The sequence below is a fragment of the Lepisosteus platostomus genome, chromosome 8, assembly GCF_059453375.1.
Source record: "Lepisosteus platostomus isolate fLepPlt1 chromosome 8, fLepPlt1.hap1, whole genome shotgun sequence".
Taxonomy (NCBI): domain Eukaryota; kingdom Metazoa; phylum Chordata; class Actinopteri; order Semionotiformes; family Lepisosteidae; genus Lepisosteus; species Lepisosteus platostomus.
In genome coordinates, this window is record NC_142618.1 from 6,858,909 (window position 1) to 6,871,514 (window position 12,606).

A 12,606-nucleotide genomic window follows, 5' to 3' on the forward strand; every position below is an offset into this window, starting at 1 on the left:
AACTGAACGGAGAACATTGTAAAGGGCCACTCTCGGGGCGTCCCCTGGTGTTTCCGAAGCGAGCGATCCTAACCGACGGCGCCCAGGCAGCCTCATTAATAAATCTGAAGTTTTCCCTAACTCGCGAAGGATTAACCCCCGTATTTTGCTCGTTAGTGAAGGCGTGCGGCGGGGCGGCGCTACGGGGCTGACGTCAGGAATTGGCTATGTCTTCCCTGGCGGAGGTCGCTCGCCGCTTCTCTCTCCCTCTCTCTCTTCCCCGGCGCAGCGAGCGAGTGAGAGGGGAGTCACTTCAGCAGACGAGCGGCGTGCGGCTCCGGTAACTGTCCCCATCCTGCTTGCCCCCATTCAGACACACAAGCGCGCACTCACGGATAACACGGCTGTGGGGGGTTACCGGAAAACAAACAACAACAACCGTCAACGCTGCGCAATTCATTCTCCGGTCGCTCCTTTTTTTTTTTCCTTCATCCTTCTTCATCGCACTCTCTGGTCCCTGGATCCCGGACCCCCCCCTCCCCTCTCTCCCTCCCTCCACTACCCCTCCTCCTCCTCCTCCTCGTCCCCCTCTTCACCCGGCGTAGGAAAATACTACATCAAGACTGTACGGCGAGTTTGGTTTGCTTTCTTTCCTCTACTTGCCCCCCTCTTCTGAATGACGGGCGGACGGTTCGACTTCGACGACGGCGGCACCTACTGCGGCGGATGGGAAGATGGGAAAGCGCACGGCCACGGCATCTGCACCGGACCCAAGAGCCAGGGCGAGTACTGCGGCTCTTGGTCCCACGGCTTCGAGATAGTGGGAGTGTACACCTGGCCCAGTGGGAATCTGTACCAGGGCTACTGGGCGCAGGGGAAGAGGCATGGGCTGGGCGTGGAGACGAAGGGCAAGTGGATGTACCGGGGAGAGTGGAGTCATGGGTTTAAGGGTCGCTATGGGATCCGGCAGAGCCTCAACACACCTGCGAGGTACGAGGGTACGTGGAGCAACGGTCTGCAGGACGGCTATGGGATTGAGACCTACGGAGACGGGGGTAAGCGGCGCTCTCGATGTCTGTCGTCTCTAGGTGCTGCTGGGTGCATGGGGCGGCACACCTCCCCGGCTGCCGCGGCTGGATGTGACTGTGGCACGCAGGGAATGACAGCCAGATGATAAAAGTAAACTGGAAGGCAGTCGCTCCGGATGAAATCCCGACGGGCGAAAAACAAAAGCTGGAGCGCAAGTAGCTACCTTAAAAAAAAAAAACCTTAAAAGCACGTGGAGCAGAGCGCTTCCACGAGCGGGCGAGTGAGGTTAACCTTCACGAAGGCACCACGTAAATGAAGTGATTGCCCGACATTATTCGCAGTTAGTAAAAATGTATATACAGTAGTCCGTTGAATTAAGTTTCTTTTGCAGTAATCAGAAAGACCCAAATTGCACGGAATCGACTAGCGTTTATATGACATTGAGCACTTATAGGTCCAGCACAGCCATTTTAATGTGTGCTGTGGCAGTGTGTTATTGATATATGTGGTTTCGCATTGGACAGGTCAGCGCAGAGATTTTTCATAGAGGTCATGTCTAATAATAGGTGGTAGCTCTGCAACACGTACAGTAAAACTAGACCGGTTTTGAACGAAAGGAAAAGCCAAATTAAATATTGGCATTAGCTTGTTCGTTTTGCAACCAGAAATGCATTGTTGTGGTGTAAACAGATACCAGAGTGTTTTCCTGCAAAGGTGACAGAAATAGTTGCTGTAGCTAAAACTTTAATCTCGACACCTGACGTTTGGCAGGAGCACTTGGAGAGATGTTATCTCTCTCGGTGTGATAGCCCCATAGCTCAAGACCTAGGAGAATCCTAGACTGGATAACTATCAATATGCTTTTTATAATAATTTTATAATATTTTACATTGACGCCTTTCCGTCAAAATGTTTCCCGTAGAAACAAACGTTAATTCCAATATTAAGCGTAATCGTAATTTTGTAGTCATAAACTATATCGACAGTTAATAGACTTATGGAAACTTTGTTTCTCTTAAGTGTTTAAAGTGAGAGTTAGTTAAATCAGACCTGTGATCAATATCTTGGCATTTATCAAGTTGTATAACTCATATATATGTAACTATTATCCAGATTATACCCCTAGGAGCTAATTCCGATGTCCTTGCTGTCATTTAGCAAACAAACTATTAATGTTATCTTGGGTTATAGTGGTTATTTTCTTTATTTACTGGAATCTATAAGATTCTACACTTGTCTTTTGGTTTTGAGCGTTTCGTGCGTCCAAAATATTAGGCATCGTTGAAAAATCTTAAGAGAAGATCGATAAAAACAGTAGCGAGGTGTATTTTTTTTTGTTAACTGTTCAGATATAAAGAATCAAACGCTGCAATGTCAATTGGAAAACATTTTCCAACATTTATTCAAAAGTCATAGCATTAGTAGCAGCTAGAGCTATAATTTGAAGAAGAAATTACATGACATCCTAAAAACAATGCAAGCATGCGCATGTACTGTACATGACTTCATGCAAAACGTTAAACAACATATCGGCTTTTGTAATAATAAACGCGAACTCTCGCAGATCCGTGAAGAACAATAATGAGAGTATCCTATTGCACAGGAATCACTGTCGCAGCTGTTTGCGTATTAATGTGCCATTTTCTTCTAGGGTCTGGTTAACGCTGTTAATATTAGCAACCATACAACCATTAGAATCTCTCCGTTTGCCACAAAGTTCAGTTTGCTCCTGTGTCAGAATTGATCACTGGAAGCCTCTAGATCAGCCCGAGTAAATATTCACTCTGCACTCGTCTTTCTATGGGCAGGTGGGGGTGGGAAACAACTGCTTTTCTCACTGTATTCAGGACTGAAGGGACATGGCCCAACAGAAGCTGTTGTGTCAAACAACGTCATATCCCACACGCAGAAGATGTTAACTCCAGAAAATCTCTCTAATGCTCACTACTTAGTGATCAAATCCATTGGTCATGTTTTACTTTAAAAAAAAGTGTGAAACCGAGAGGTGCACATTAGTCAGCCCCACACCTGTCTTTGTATCAGTGGGTGCTTAAGTCACGTTCCATAGAATGCAAATGTATCGTAATTTGATCATTAACAGAATATCTTACACCCCTATTTATACAACTAGTTGAAAGTGCAACCAAAATTAGTTACCGATACGGTTTTGACAGAGCCCTTCCACTCACTGCCTGGACTCCCACCAACAACCATCCCGAAGAAGCAGAAGGAGGATTCTTCAGAATCAAAATGGCAAAAAAAAACGCCGCCAAGACAGATCTTAGCATTTATTAACTTACAGAGGGATGGCCCTGCCAAGGGTGGGTGGCGTAGTGGGGTGATGGACAGAAGCGCCCTACAGGTCCAGGGTCCCAGGTTCGATCTGGTGTGTTTTCATCAGGTGTTCCAGGTCTTCTGCCTCCCAGAGACGTGCTAGACACTGTAAGTCGGACTGGCCGTTCCACATTGTGCCGTTCTTTGTGGCCCTTCCTCATACTGCTGTTCCTTTCAGGGGAAGAGTGGTTGTGTATCAGTAGTGCCTCCCTGGGCCCTTTGCTCCCAGGGTGGAGTGCTAAAAACAAATAAGAGAGGCTACAAATGAGAGGTGACCATTACACCCATCTACAGTAGATGTTGTTTTTCAGTGGTGAACTGATCCAGTGATGTCACCCAACCGCTTCTTGAAGGAAGCCAAGTTATCATCTTCAACATCTGGCTGGGCAGATTGTTCCCTACTCCCACCCCTCTTTGTGTACAGAGTGGCTCCTCTACCCAGTTTTAAGTCCTGGCTCGCCACTACTCTTGCCAGGAGACATAGCTTTCTGGTCATTGGTGGAATTAGTAATAATATAAACCTAACAGGCCCTTTCTGTGGCAGAATACAAGTACAATCTGCATGTCCTGTAAATTTTGTGAGGTTCACTCTTTCCTCTTACTGGATATTGTTATGTGTTAAAATTTTCCAATTATGCAATTATGTTTCCCGGCATTACATCCTGAGTTGTACTCAGAGTCGAATTTCTGAATTGACTATCTCAAGTTATATTCACACACTATTGTAGAATGTTTTCAGCTTTGGCAACAAGTTACATTTCTTTAAATATAGATGGGGAAAGGACACCAAACAACAACGTACTTTACTAGACGGAGCATGACAATATTTATGAGGTAGTTTAACTCGCATCCGATAAAGGTCTATTGATTTACTTTTTAGCTTACACATGTTTTAAAAATGGTTCTTCCAAGCTAAGAGAAGTGGACTTTTAAAGTACAAGATTAAATTTCCTGGCTCTTTGCTCAGTATGCATTCTTAATGGGTTCCATTAAATCTCAAGTGCTATATGCTCGCTTAAAATATGGTGCAATGTGTAATATGAATATTTATTTATTTTTTATAAACAGCTTTTTCTAAAACCTGTTGGATTGTTTATCATCTTTTAAATATAAACTGAGATGACCTCAGATTGGATGTTTAGAGCAAAGATGAAGTTTCAAAAGAGACTGATGATAAGAGGTGATGGATACAAAGTTTTAATGAAGTTAATGTAATCCATATTGTCCAATTTACCTGCACTCTGAAATAGTATTGGAAATAATACATCATGTGTTTGGATGGCACAGTGGCGCAGTGGTTAACATTGCTGCCCTGCAGAGCTGGGGACCTGGGCTCAGTTCCTGACCTGGGTTGCCATCAGCATGAACTTTGTATGTTCTTCCTTCACACTGGTTTCCTCCCACAGCCTAGAGACATATTCATAGCTTAACTGGCTTCTGGGAGTGAATGCATGTTTGTATCTGTGTGTGTTCTGTGATAGACTGGTGTCCTGCCCAGGGTGTACTCTGCCTTGCTACCTGTATTGGTTGCTGGGATAGGCTCTGGCTCTCCAACAAATCTGAATTGGATGAAACAAGGTTGAAAATGGTTTGGATGGATATTTTGTGTTCAAATAGAAAGGCTAATTGCCATTATGTATCATCAGTATAGAAAGTAAGTAAAATTATGGTGTAAAAATAAGTTGATTTATTATCTGTTATATTGGTTTTATATCATTATGGAACATAAATTAAACTTTGTGGAGCAGTATTATATTAGGATCTTACAAAATCCGAATCAAATTTTTTATACATGAATCATTTAATTTGTCAGATGTGAATTATTTAGTAACTTATTCATGCAGTTCAGAACTGGGAAATTTCTTTATGAAAACAAGAACCAACTTAGCATCCTGTCAGATCTTAGATCAGGTCTATCAAATGCCATTAAGAAAACTGAGAAACTTTTGAAATTCGACTCCAAACCACAGAAGTCTTAAGAGAAGTGGCTTGGTTGGTTGCTTCACTTCTGATGGGACGTCAGATCAAAACGTGATAAGGAACCTTAACATTGGAAGCTTTCTTAGTAGGGTTGCTGTTGTTAGACCCATCAAGAGGGCCTGAAACCATCTTGTAAATTTAAAAGCCATGGTAAGCAAAGTTTAGGTGTCCTCGGTATGTTGTTGAGGGTTTTCATGGCTGGGCTGTGTGACGTATTCGAATTGTGGGGTTGCGCGGTAACTCTTCTGATTCTTTTGTCGTTCTACAAGGTACTTACCAGGGGCAGTGGATGGGAGGAATGCGACATGGATACGGGGTGCGGCAGAGTGTGCCTTACGGGATGGCTACGGTTATCCGTTCGCCGCTGCGCACGTCCCTGGCCTCGCTCCGCAGCGAGCAGAGCAATGGCACTGTCCTACATGACATTACAGCCGACAGCCCCGCCGGGACGAGAGGGGGGTTCGTCCTGAACTTTCACAGCGACAGCGAGGTAGTGACCGGGAAGAAGAAGGGCCTGTTCCGAAGGGGGTCGCTGCTCGGCAGCCTGAAGCAGCTCCGGAAGTCGGAGTCGCGGACGTCCATCTCGAGCAAGCGCAGCTCGGCGCGGAGCGACGCCACGATGAGCCGCATCAGCTCCAGCGACGCCAACTCGACGATCAGCTTCGGGGACGGGGACCTGCCCGACGAGTACTTCCCCATGGAAGACCACGTCGACGCCACCACCACCGAGTCGTACATGGGCGAGTGGAAGAACGACAAGCGCAACGGCTTCGGCGTCAGCGAGCGCTCGAACGGCATGAAATACGAGGGCGAGTGGATGAACAACAAGCGGCACGGATACGGGTGCACGACGTTTCCCGACGGCACAAAGGAGGAAGGAAAGTACAAAAACAATGTCCTGGTGCGGGGGATTAGGAAGCAGCTTATTCCGCTCAAAAACACAAAAACAAAAGAGAAAGTGGACAGAGCAGTGGAGGGCGCGCAGCGGGCGGCGGCTATAGCTCGAACCAAAGTGGAAATTGCAGCTTCAAGGTGAGTGCGGGCCCCCTCTTCTCCGTATGTCTGCCAACGTGGAAAGCTGACTTATTCACACCTCGGAAAATGTCATGTAGAATTCGAGTTTCACCTGAGGGCAGCTTCTTGGCGATTATGTGGAAACGGCTTTGTGAAGGGATGTTGTTTCAGGCTTGAATGGGCGCTGTATCCTTCCCATGTTGGATGTGGGCTGGCTTTGTTTTCTCAAAACCAGAAATAACTGCAGACTCTGTATAGTTTTCTCATTTCGTTAGGTCAGTTAAGGCCCTGAAAGCTGCATGAAAAGCTTTTAGAACTCATTTTAAATTCTTCAGGTGCTCTAATAGGATGATAAAAGAAACAATTGCAGGTCTTTTGAAATGTGTCTCCTTGAAACAGATTAATGCTTGGCTACCTGTATAACCAGGAGATAACAGGATAATAACGTATCAAATTGTAATGGACATGCTGAACTTATTCACTACACTTTATTGCACCATGACTTTCAAGTACACTTTGACAATTTAATACAAGTTATGTGTAAAACGAATATTAGTGGCTGTGTGCTACACTGAATTCATGCAAAACAAGAGTTTGGTATATTTTGTAATTATATTCTGTTCAATTTAAAAACATATGTTTTTTACACAAAGGCACTCTGTTTTAACCCCACTAAACCTGGAGAAATATTTTTGAACCAGTTAGGTTTGGCCCATTATTATTATATCGTAATATCAATGCTGTAATTGAGGCAATTGTTTTATACCTCAAACAAGGGTTGCTTGCTTTTACTGAAGGAAGACAATCATGAAATACATCAGGTTAAACTAAATATCTTAATATTAAGTCTTAATATCTTTTTTACCAAGGAACTGGCAGACAGCCGTGCTTCAGGGGTGACCTACAGTGCCTGAGATTAGTCTAGAAACTTTTCCACCTGTGTTATTTGGAAGAACATAAGAAAGTTCACAAGTGAGAGGATACCATTCTGTCCACAAGGCCCTTTGAGTACTTACTAGCACATTTATCTGAAGAAATCATCCTGACGTTTCTTCTTTACTAGGGTATCAACTTTAACAAATGTTTGGCAGTGTAGCGGAGCTAGTTTGGGCACGGTGACATCACCGCCCTCTCTGCGCGTAGCAGGGACCTCAGCTGCCTGGGCCGAGGGAGGTCTCCTTTAGCTCACTCGGGTGGTTCCCTGTTACACCGGAGACCCAGGTTCGCACCCAGGTGTTGTGGGACAAACCGGCGGGGTGGAGCGGCAGGGCCACGAGCTTCACACGGAACCGGGACAGTCCCATTGGTGCCGTGACCCAATTGAGAATGTCCTTCGCCGAGGTGAAGTCAGCAGGGGAGGGTGTAGCGGAGCTCGCTGGGGCACGGTGCCGTCATCGACCTTCCCTGCGCGTAGCGGGGACCTCAGCCGCCTGGGCTGGGGGAGGTCTCCTTTAGCTCACTCGGCTGGTTCCCTGTTGCGTTACGCCGGAGACCCGGGTCTGCGCCCAGGTGTTGCGGGATGAACCGGCGGGGCAGGAGCCCGTGTGGAACCGCGACGGTCACAGCAGCTTAGTGCATGCTCCCACAGCCCTTTGTGGAAAGAAAGGCCTCCTTTCCTGGATGGAGAATTGTATCCAGCTGTTTGAATGAAACTAGGATATCAGCTTCTACAACATGCATGGGCCACGTTCCACAGTCCTACAACCCCTTGTGTAAAAACGTGCCTTGTGTTCTCCGAGTTAAATGCACTTCCACATACACTGTAGTTTCCACTTGTGAAGTATGAACCAGAGCCCGCTGATGATTCAGAGTCTTTGTCTGTTTGTGAACATTTCTTCGTGTCACACATTGAATCTGTGCTAGACGGACATTTTTTGTTTATGCCACAGGTCTACTGTCCTTTCAACCACAAAGAAACAAATCACTGCATGTCGTTCCTCTATTATACAGATTTCTAGAGGTGTTCAGACATTAGTCAGTAGTCCCTCTGTAACAAATATGTTAAAGACTTAAAATACACAGATAAGTCGTTTATACAAATGTCCAATTTAAGAATAAAGACACAGAAATAAGAATTTAAGGTGTCATTAGCTATTGAAAATGGCCTTTTATTAACATGTACCTTTCTCCAAGTGTAAGAAAATATAGGTATCCAAAGCTAAAGTTGTTGTTCCTAAGGTTTTGTCTATTTTTTCATTCTCTTTGGCAAATACAAAAAAGGGTACCAGATTACGTAGTAAAGAAACATAGTAAAGAATTATTCAATTACAACAGCTGTACTCCTTGCACAGACAAATTGATGTTTTGGATGTTGCTTTAACATTACTTTCGAAAAGCATCCCCATCTTCACCATTTCACGCACCTGCTGGGTTTTGAACAGCAATCCGAGTGCTATTAGCGAGACGACAAGGATGATCCTTTCCAGCTACTGCGTCTGACACTTGAGAGTGGTCACATTGGAAAACATTTATATAATCAGAGCCCTCATGCAAAAAGTCATGAGATAATGCTTTGCAATATTCTGATGTGCAAGCAGTGCCCTCAGCCTTCCCCATTAAAGGATTGTCATTACTTAGTGTAATAACCTAGGTCGGAGGCGACTTTGCAAAACAATTTGTAAAAGTCTGTTGCTCAGATTATTTTGATCGCAAACAGCAGGGAATTGAGTTTTCCCGCTGACTCGAAAATGACTGGGAGACATGCGCACAGAGAAAAAGGGTCAGCCAATTGTTTTATTAACAGAATATACAGCAGCTTGCAACACAAATATTAAGGGCGCTGGTAATTCAGTGGTGGTAAAGAAAAACAGTAACTTTTGGAGATATTTGTGCAGTGAACTTTAGAGTATTTTGCAGTGTTTCAACTTTGTGTCTAAAAAGCCATTTGTGGCATTACTGGAGGTTGCATAATGTTAGAGGGTGCGTTATGATTGTATTGATTGAACTCATGTGACACAAGTTTCACAGAACTACTGTACAGTGAATGGAGAAAGTGCAGTAGGACTGAAGACAGAGTTGACGTTTGGGACTAGAAAGCAATGGATTTCCAGGTGTGTTTTCAAGCAGGTTACGGACAATTTAATAACCCAGCTATGGCCTGTTCACCTGAAAAAAAAAACAAATAGCATTTAGTTTTTGTAACTGTGGCTATACTTTCACCAAAGAGCTATTGCCCTGGAGGCACGGGTTCATGATGAACATCTAATCATTAACATGTTTTGTAGAGCATGTAGCTGCTCTTGAGCAAGGACTGCACCAATGAGAGATCAAAAACTCATAAAGAAATTGTAGAGGACTTAATATACTGTAGTAAGTACACTGCTCACCGTCTTTAAGTATTATGTTGATTTTTTTTTCCTTTTCCTTCCTCAATAAAATAAAATATACACGTGCCACTTATTCTGACACAAATTAGTCCCTTGGGTCATTCAAGGTTACTGATGTCAAAGCCTTTTCATTCTCAAGTTTTCCATTTGAAATTCATGAAGGGCTGTTCCCTTACTCAAGGTTATTAAATTACACAAAATATAATTTTTGTGAGATTGACTTTCATGTGAATTTTGAACTTAATATTTTTTTAGGGGTCTGGTGTTCTAGATACAGTATATCATATCTGTGAAATATATCGTGCAGGTTCCAGTATTCCAGTGCAGGTTAAAGGATTTGAGAAAAAACACACTGACTTTTTATTTTTAAATAAACACCAGCCCACTTTCACAGTCGCAGAAACGTGTTCAGGTAATTGAACTAGATTGTGTAGAAGGGAATCACAAACACCCCGTGAAAGATTAGACCACAAATACACTGTAGGTATGTTCACTGTTAAAATCCCAACCCATCTAATACACATATATTTTATGTAAACCATATATACAAATGTATTTAAAAGTTTTTCGCAGTCCTAATCAACAGCCAAAGCAAAATTGCTAAACAAAAACAATTATAATAATAAATTCAGTAATGATCAAATGAGATGTACAGTATATGTAATCTTACATTAAACATTATCTGTCAACACATTGTTGATGTATTCTTAAGAAAAATGGAAGATTGAGGTGCCGAAGACTATTGCAAATATATTTTTGCAACCATCCTACTAAAACAACTTCATATTACAGATTGTGTTACCGCTTGTAGATCAGTTAATTAGCTCAGCACAATGAAGAAAACATTCTCTTCATTCCTCACAGCATCAGGGCCGGTGATCGTGTATTCCTTGGATTTATAAAAAATAATGTAGGGATAATGTAGACCGGGGTGGCATGGTGGCACAGCAGTTAGCATTGCTGTCTTAGAGTCCTGTAGCCCTCGGTTCAACTAGTAAAAAAAAAGTTTATCAAACTGAAAATCTAGCTTCAGAAAACACATAGTAATTGTAGACACAGCTGTAATTTCAATATATTTACTGCTGTGAAATCTTATTTATTTAGATCATGATTTAGATCATTAAGACATGCATTAGGAATCCAGATATTTCTGGTGGAAAAAAAAGATAATTTTTAAGCATAAGTATTAATTGAATTTCTCCACCTTTGTGAATTTTGCTAAGCAATGAAAAGCGTGTTTGTTTTTCAATGAAATTTATATCAACTCTTTCTATGTTTATATAATTTGTGTTCATTAACATAGAATACTGGCATGTTTTATGTATTTTATTTTATCTAAGGACTAAAACATTTAGATGATGTGGGAGATTTTTACATACTGAATGATTCTTACAAAAAAAATCTCTAGTCTACAGCAATCATTTGTGCATGTCATTATATATGTACAGGAGTTAGGTTGTACACTTATTTAAAAAAAGAGTAATGCCGTAAGTACCTTAATGCCTCTTCATCCTATAATCTTAACTAGGGTATTATGAATAACATAAAGCATTAACATAAAAAAATAATCAAGTTCTGTGTCATAAAGTGGTCTTTTAAAAATAATTATTTTAATTAATGTTTTAATACATTTTCATACTTTTTGGAGGCATCGCCAGACCTGGATTTACTGATCTTCTGTAAAACGTTAAACATTATTACGTAAAAGGATAACAGATTTGAAAAACACTTTCTTTATCATTATAAATTGTATTGCGTGAAAAAAAGTTACATGCCGAGTTGCATAAGCTGGTTAGAAATTAGCATGGGGACTGACATGACATCTGTTCGATATGTTATTGCCCCTGAATGCTAAGAAAATAACTCCTGCTGAACATGCACTGCTTAAATTTAGCAAGAGTGTGCAGGAGCTAAATGTGCTGTTATTGAAACTTGTGAAAACTCTGCCTGCATAAATACATTCCATCAAATAAGAAATGTGGAAATGGGAGCAATATATCACTCGCTGGCTATTACACTGGGGATATTGGTGTGTGTGAAGTCACAAAGATGGATAAATGAGACAAAAACTTTGAAATATATCCTAAATGGATTCCTCCTTTGATATAGTGTTGCCTGCAAAGCTGAGCATATGAAATTAAACTTTAATTGTTTTAAGTTATTTGTGTTAAGTTATGATACACGTGTTGAAAATATAAAGTATGAATAACTGGCAGCTCCCAGCGACCAGCTGTTTGTGGTTAATCTTCTCTACATTAGGAGTACCCCAACTTTCATACTAGAGCTCAACGGAATGATCTATGTGGATTTAACCTTTCTAAACTCCAGATTTAACCTCCAGATTGTATATTGTATATGATTTCTTAAGCAAGCTTCCCTGTAAATTTTTGTGGACGTGTAAAGAGATTGAGATGGTTTAATTCATCTAGGACACACTATGACTATATTAATAGTATCCCCAGGACGGTGACAAGGCCAAGTGGTCAATGCAGAGTAAAAACATACAGATTTATTTTGGTCACTGCACACAAATCATTCTTGTAAATTGATGTTTCCCTAATATTAGTTGTTCTTGTATGACTTAAAATAGACTTACTATAATATCAGTGTAGGTATTGTGTTTCATCTTAAACTGACATGATACTGTATGTTGTGCAGTTTCAGTTTTTAGAGATGTTCCTCTGGCATATTGAAAGTCTACATGTTTCTCAGCATTTGTATTCTAAACCTTAGAAATTTCAATCTAAGCACACAGTGCACACCTCTTATGGAATTTCCAAATTAACAGACCTCTATTTTTTCCTTAAACACCAAAGACATTTTTTTTCTCACTTTTCCATGTTGTTCATTTCTAAAGCTTCGCTTTTCCTTGGTGCAGAATTTCCTCCCTCGTCAGCACAGGGGAGCCGTTCTGGAGAAGGCTGGCTGCATGGAGCTCAGCCTG

General features: G+C 42.0%; 1 protein-coding gene across 3 annotated transcripts in view; it reads left to right on the forward strand.

The window, feature by feature from the left end:
- Positions 1–232: 232 nt before the first annotated feature.
- Positions 233–12,606, forward strand: part of LOC148655570 (junctophilin-1-like) — a 60,057-nt gene continuing 47,683 nt past the window's right edge. For all 3 annotated transcript variants that reach the window (XM_088642207.1, XM_088642209.1, XM_088642208.1), the window contains exons 1-2: positions 233–1,034; positions 5,592–6,354. In XM_088642207.1, coding sequence (XP_088498333.1) covers positions 656–1,034; positions 5,592–6,354 — 1,142 coding nt within the window. In that variant the 5' untranslated portion in view covers positions 233–655. The remainder of the gene's footprint in view (positions 1,035–5,591; positions 6,355–12,606) is intronic.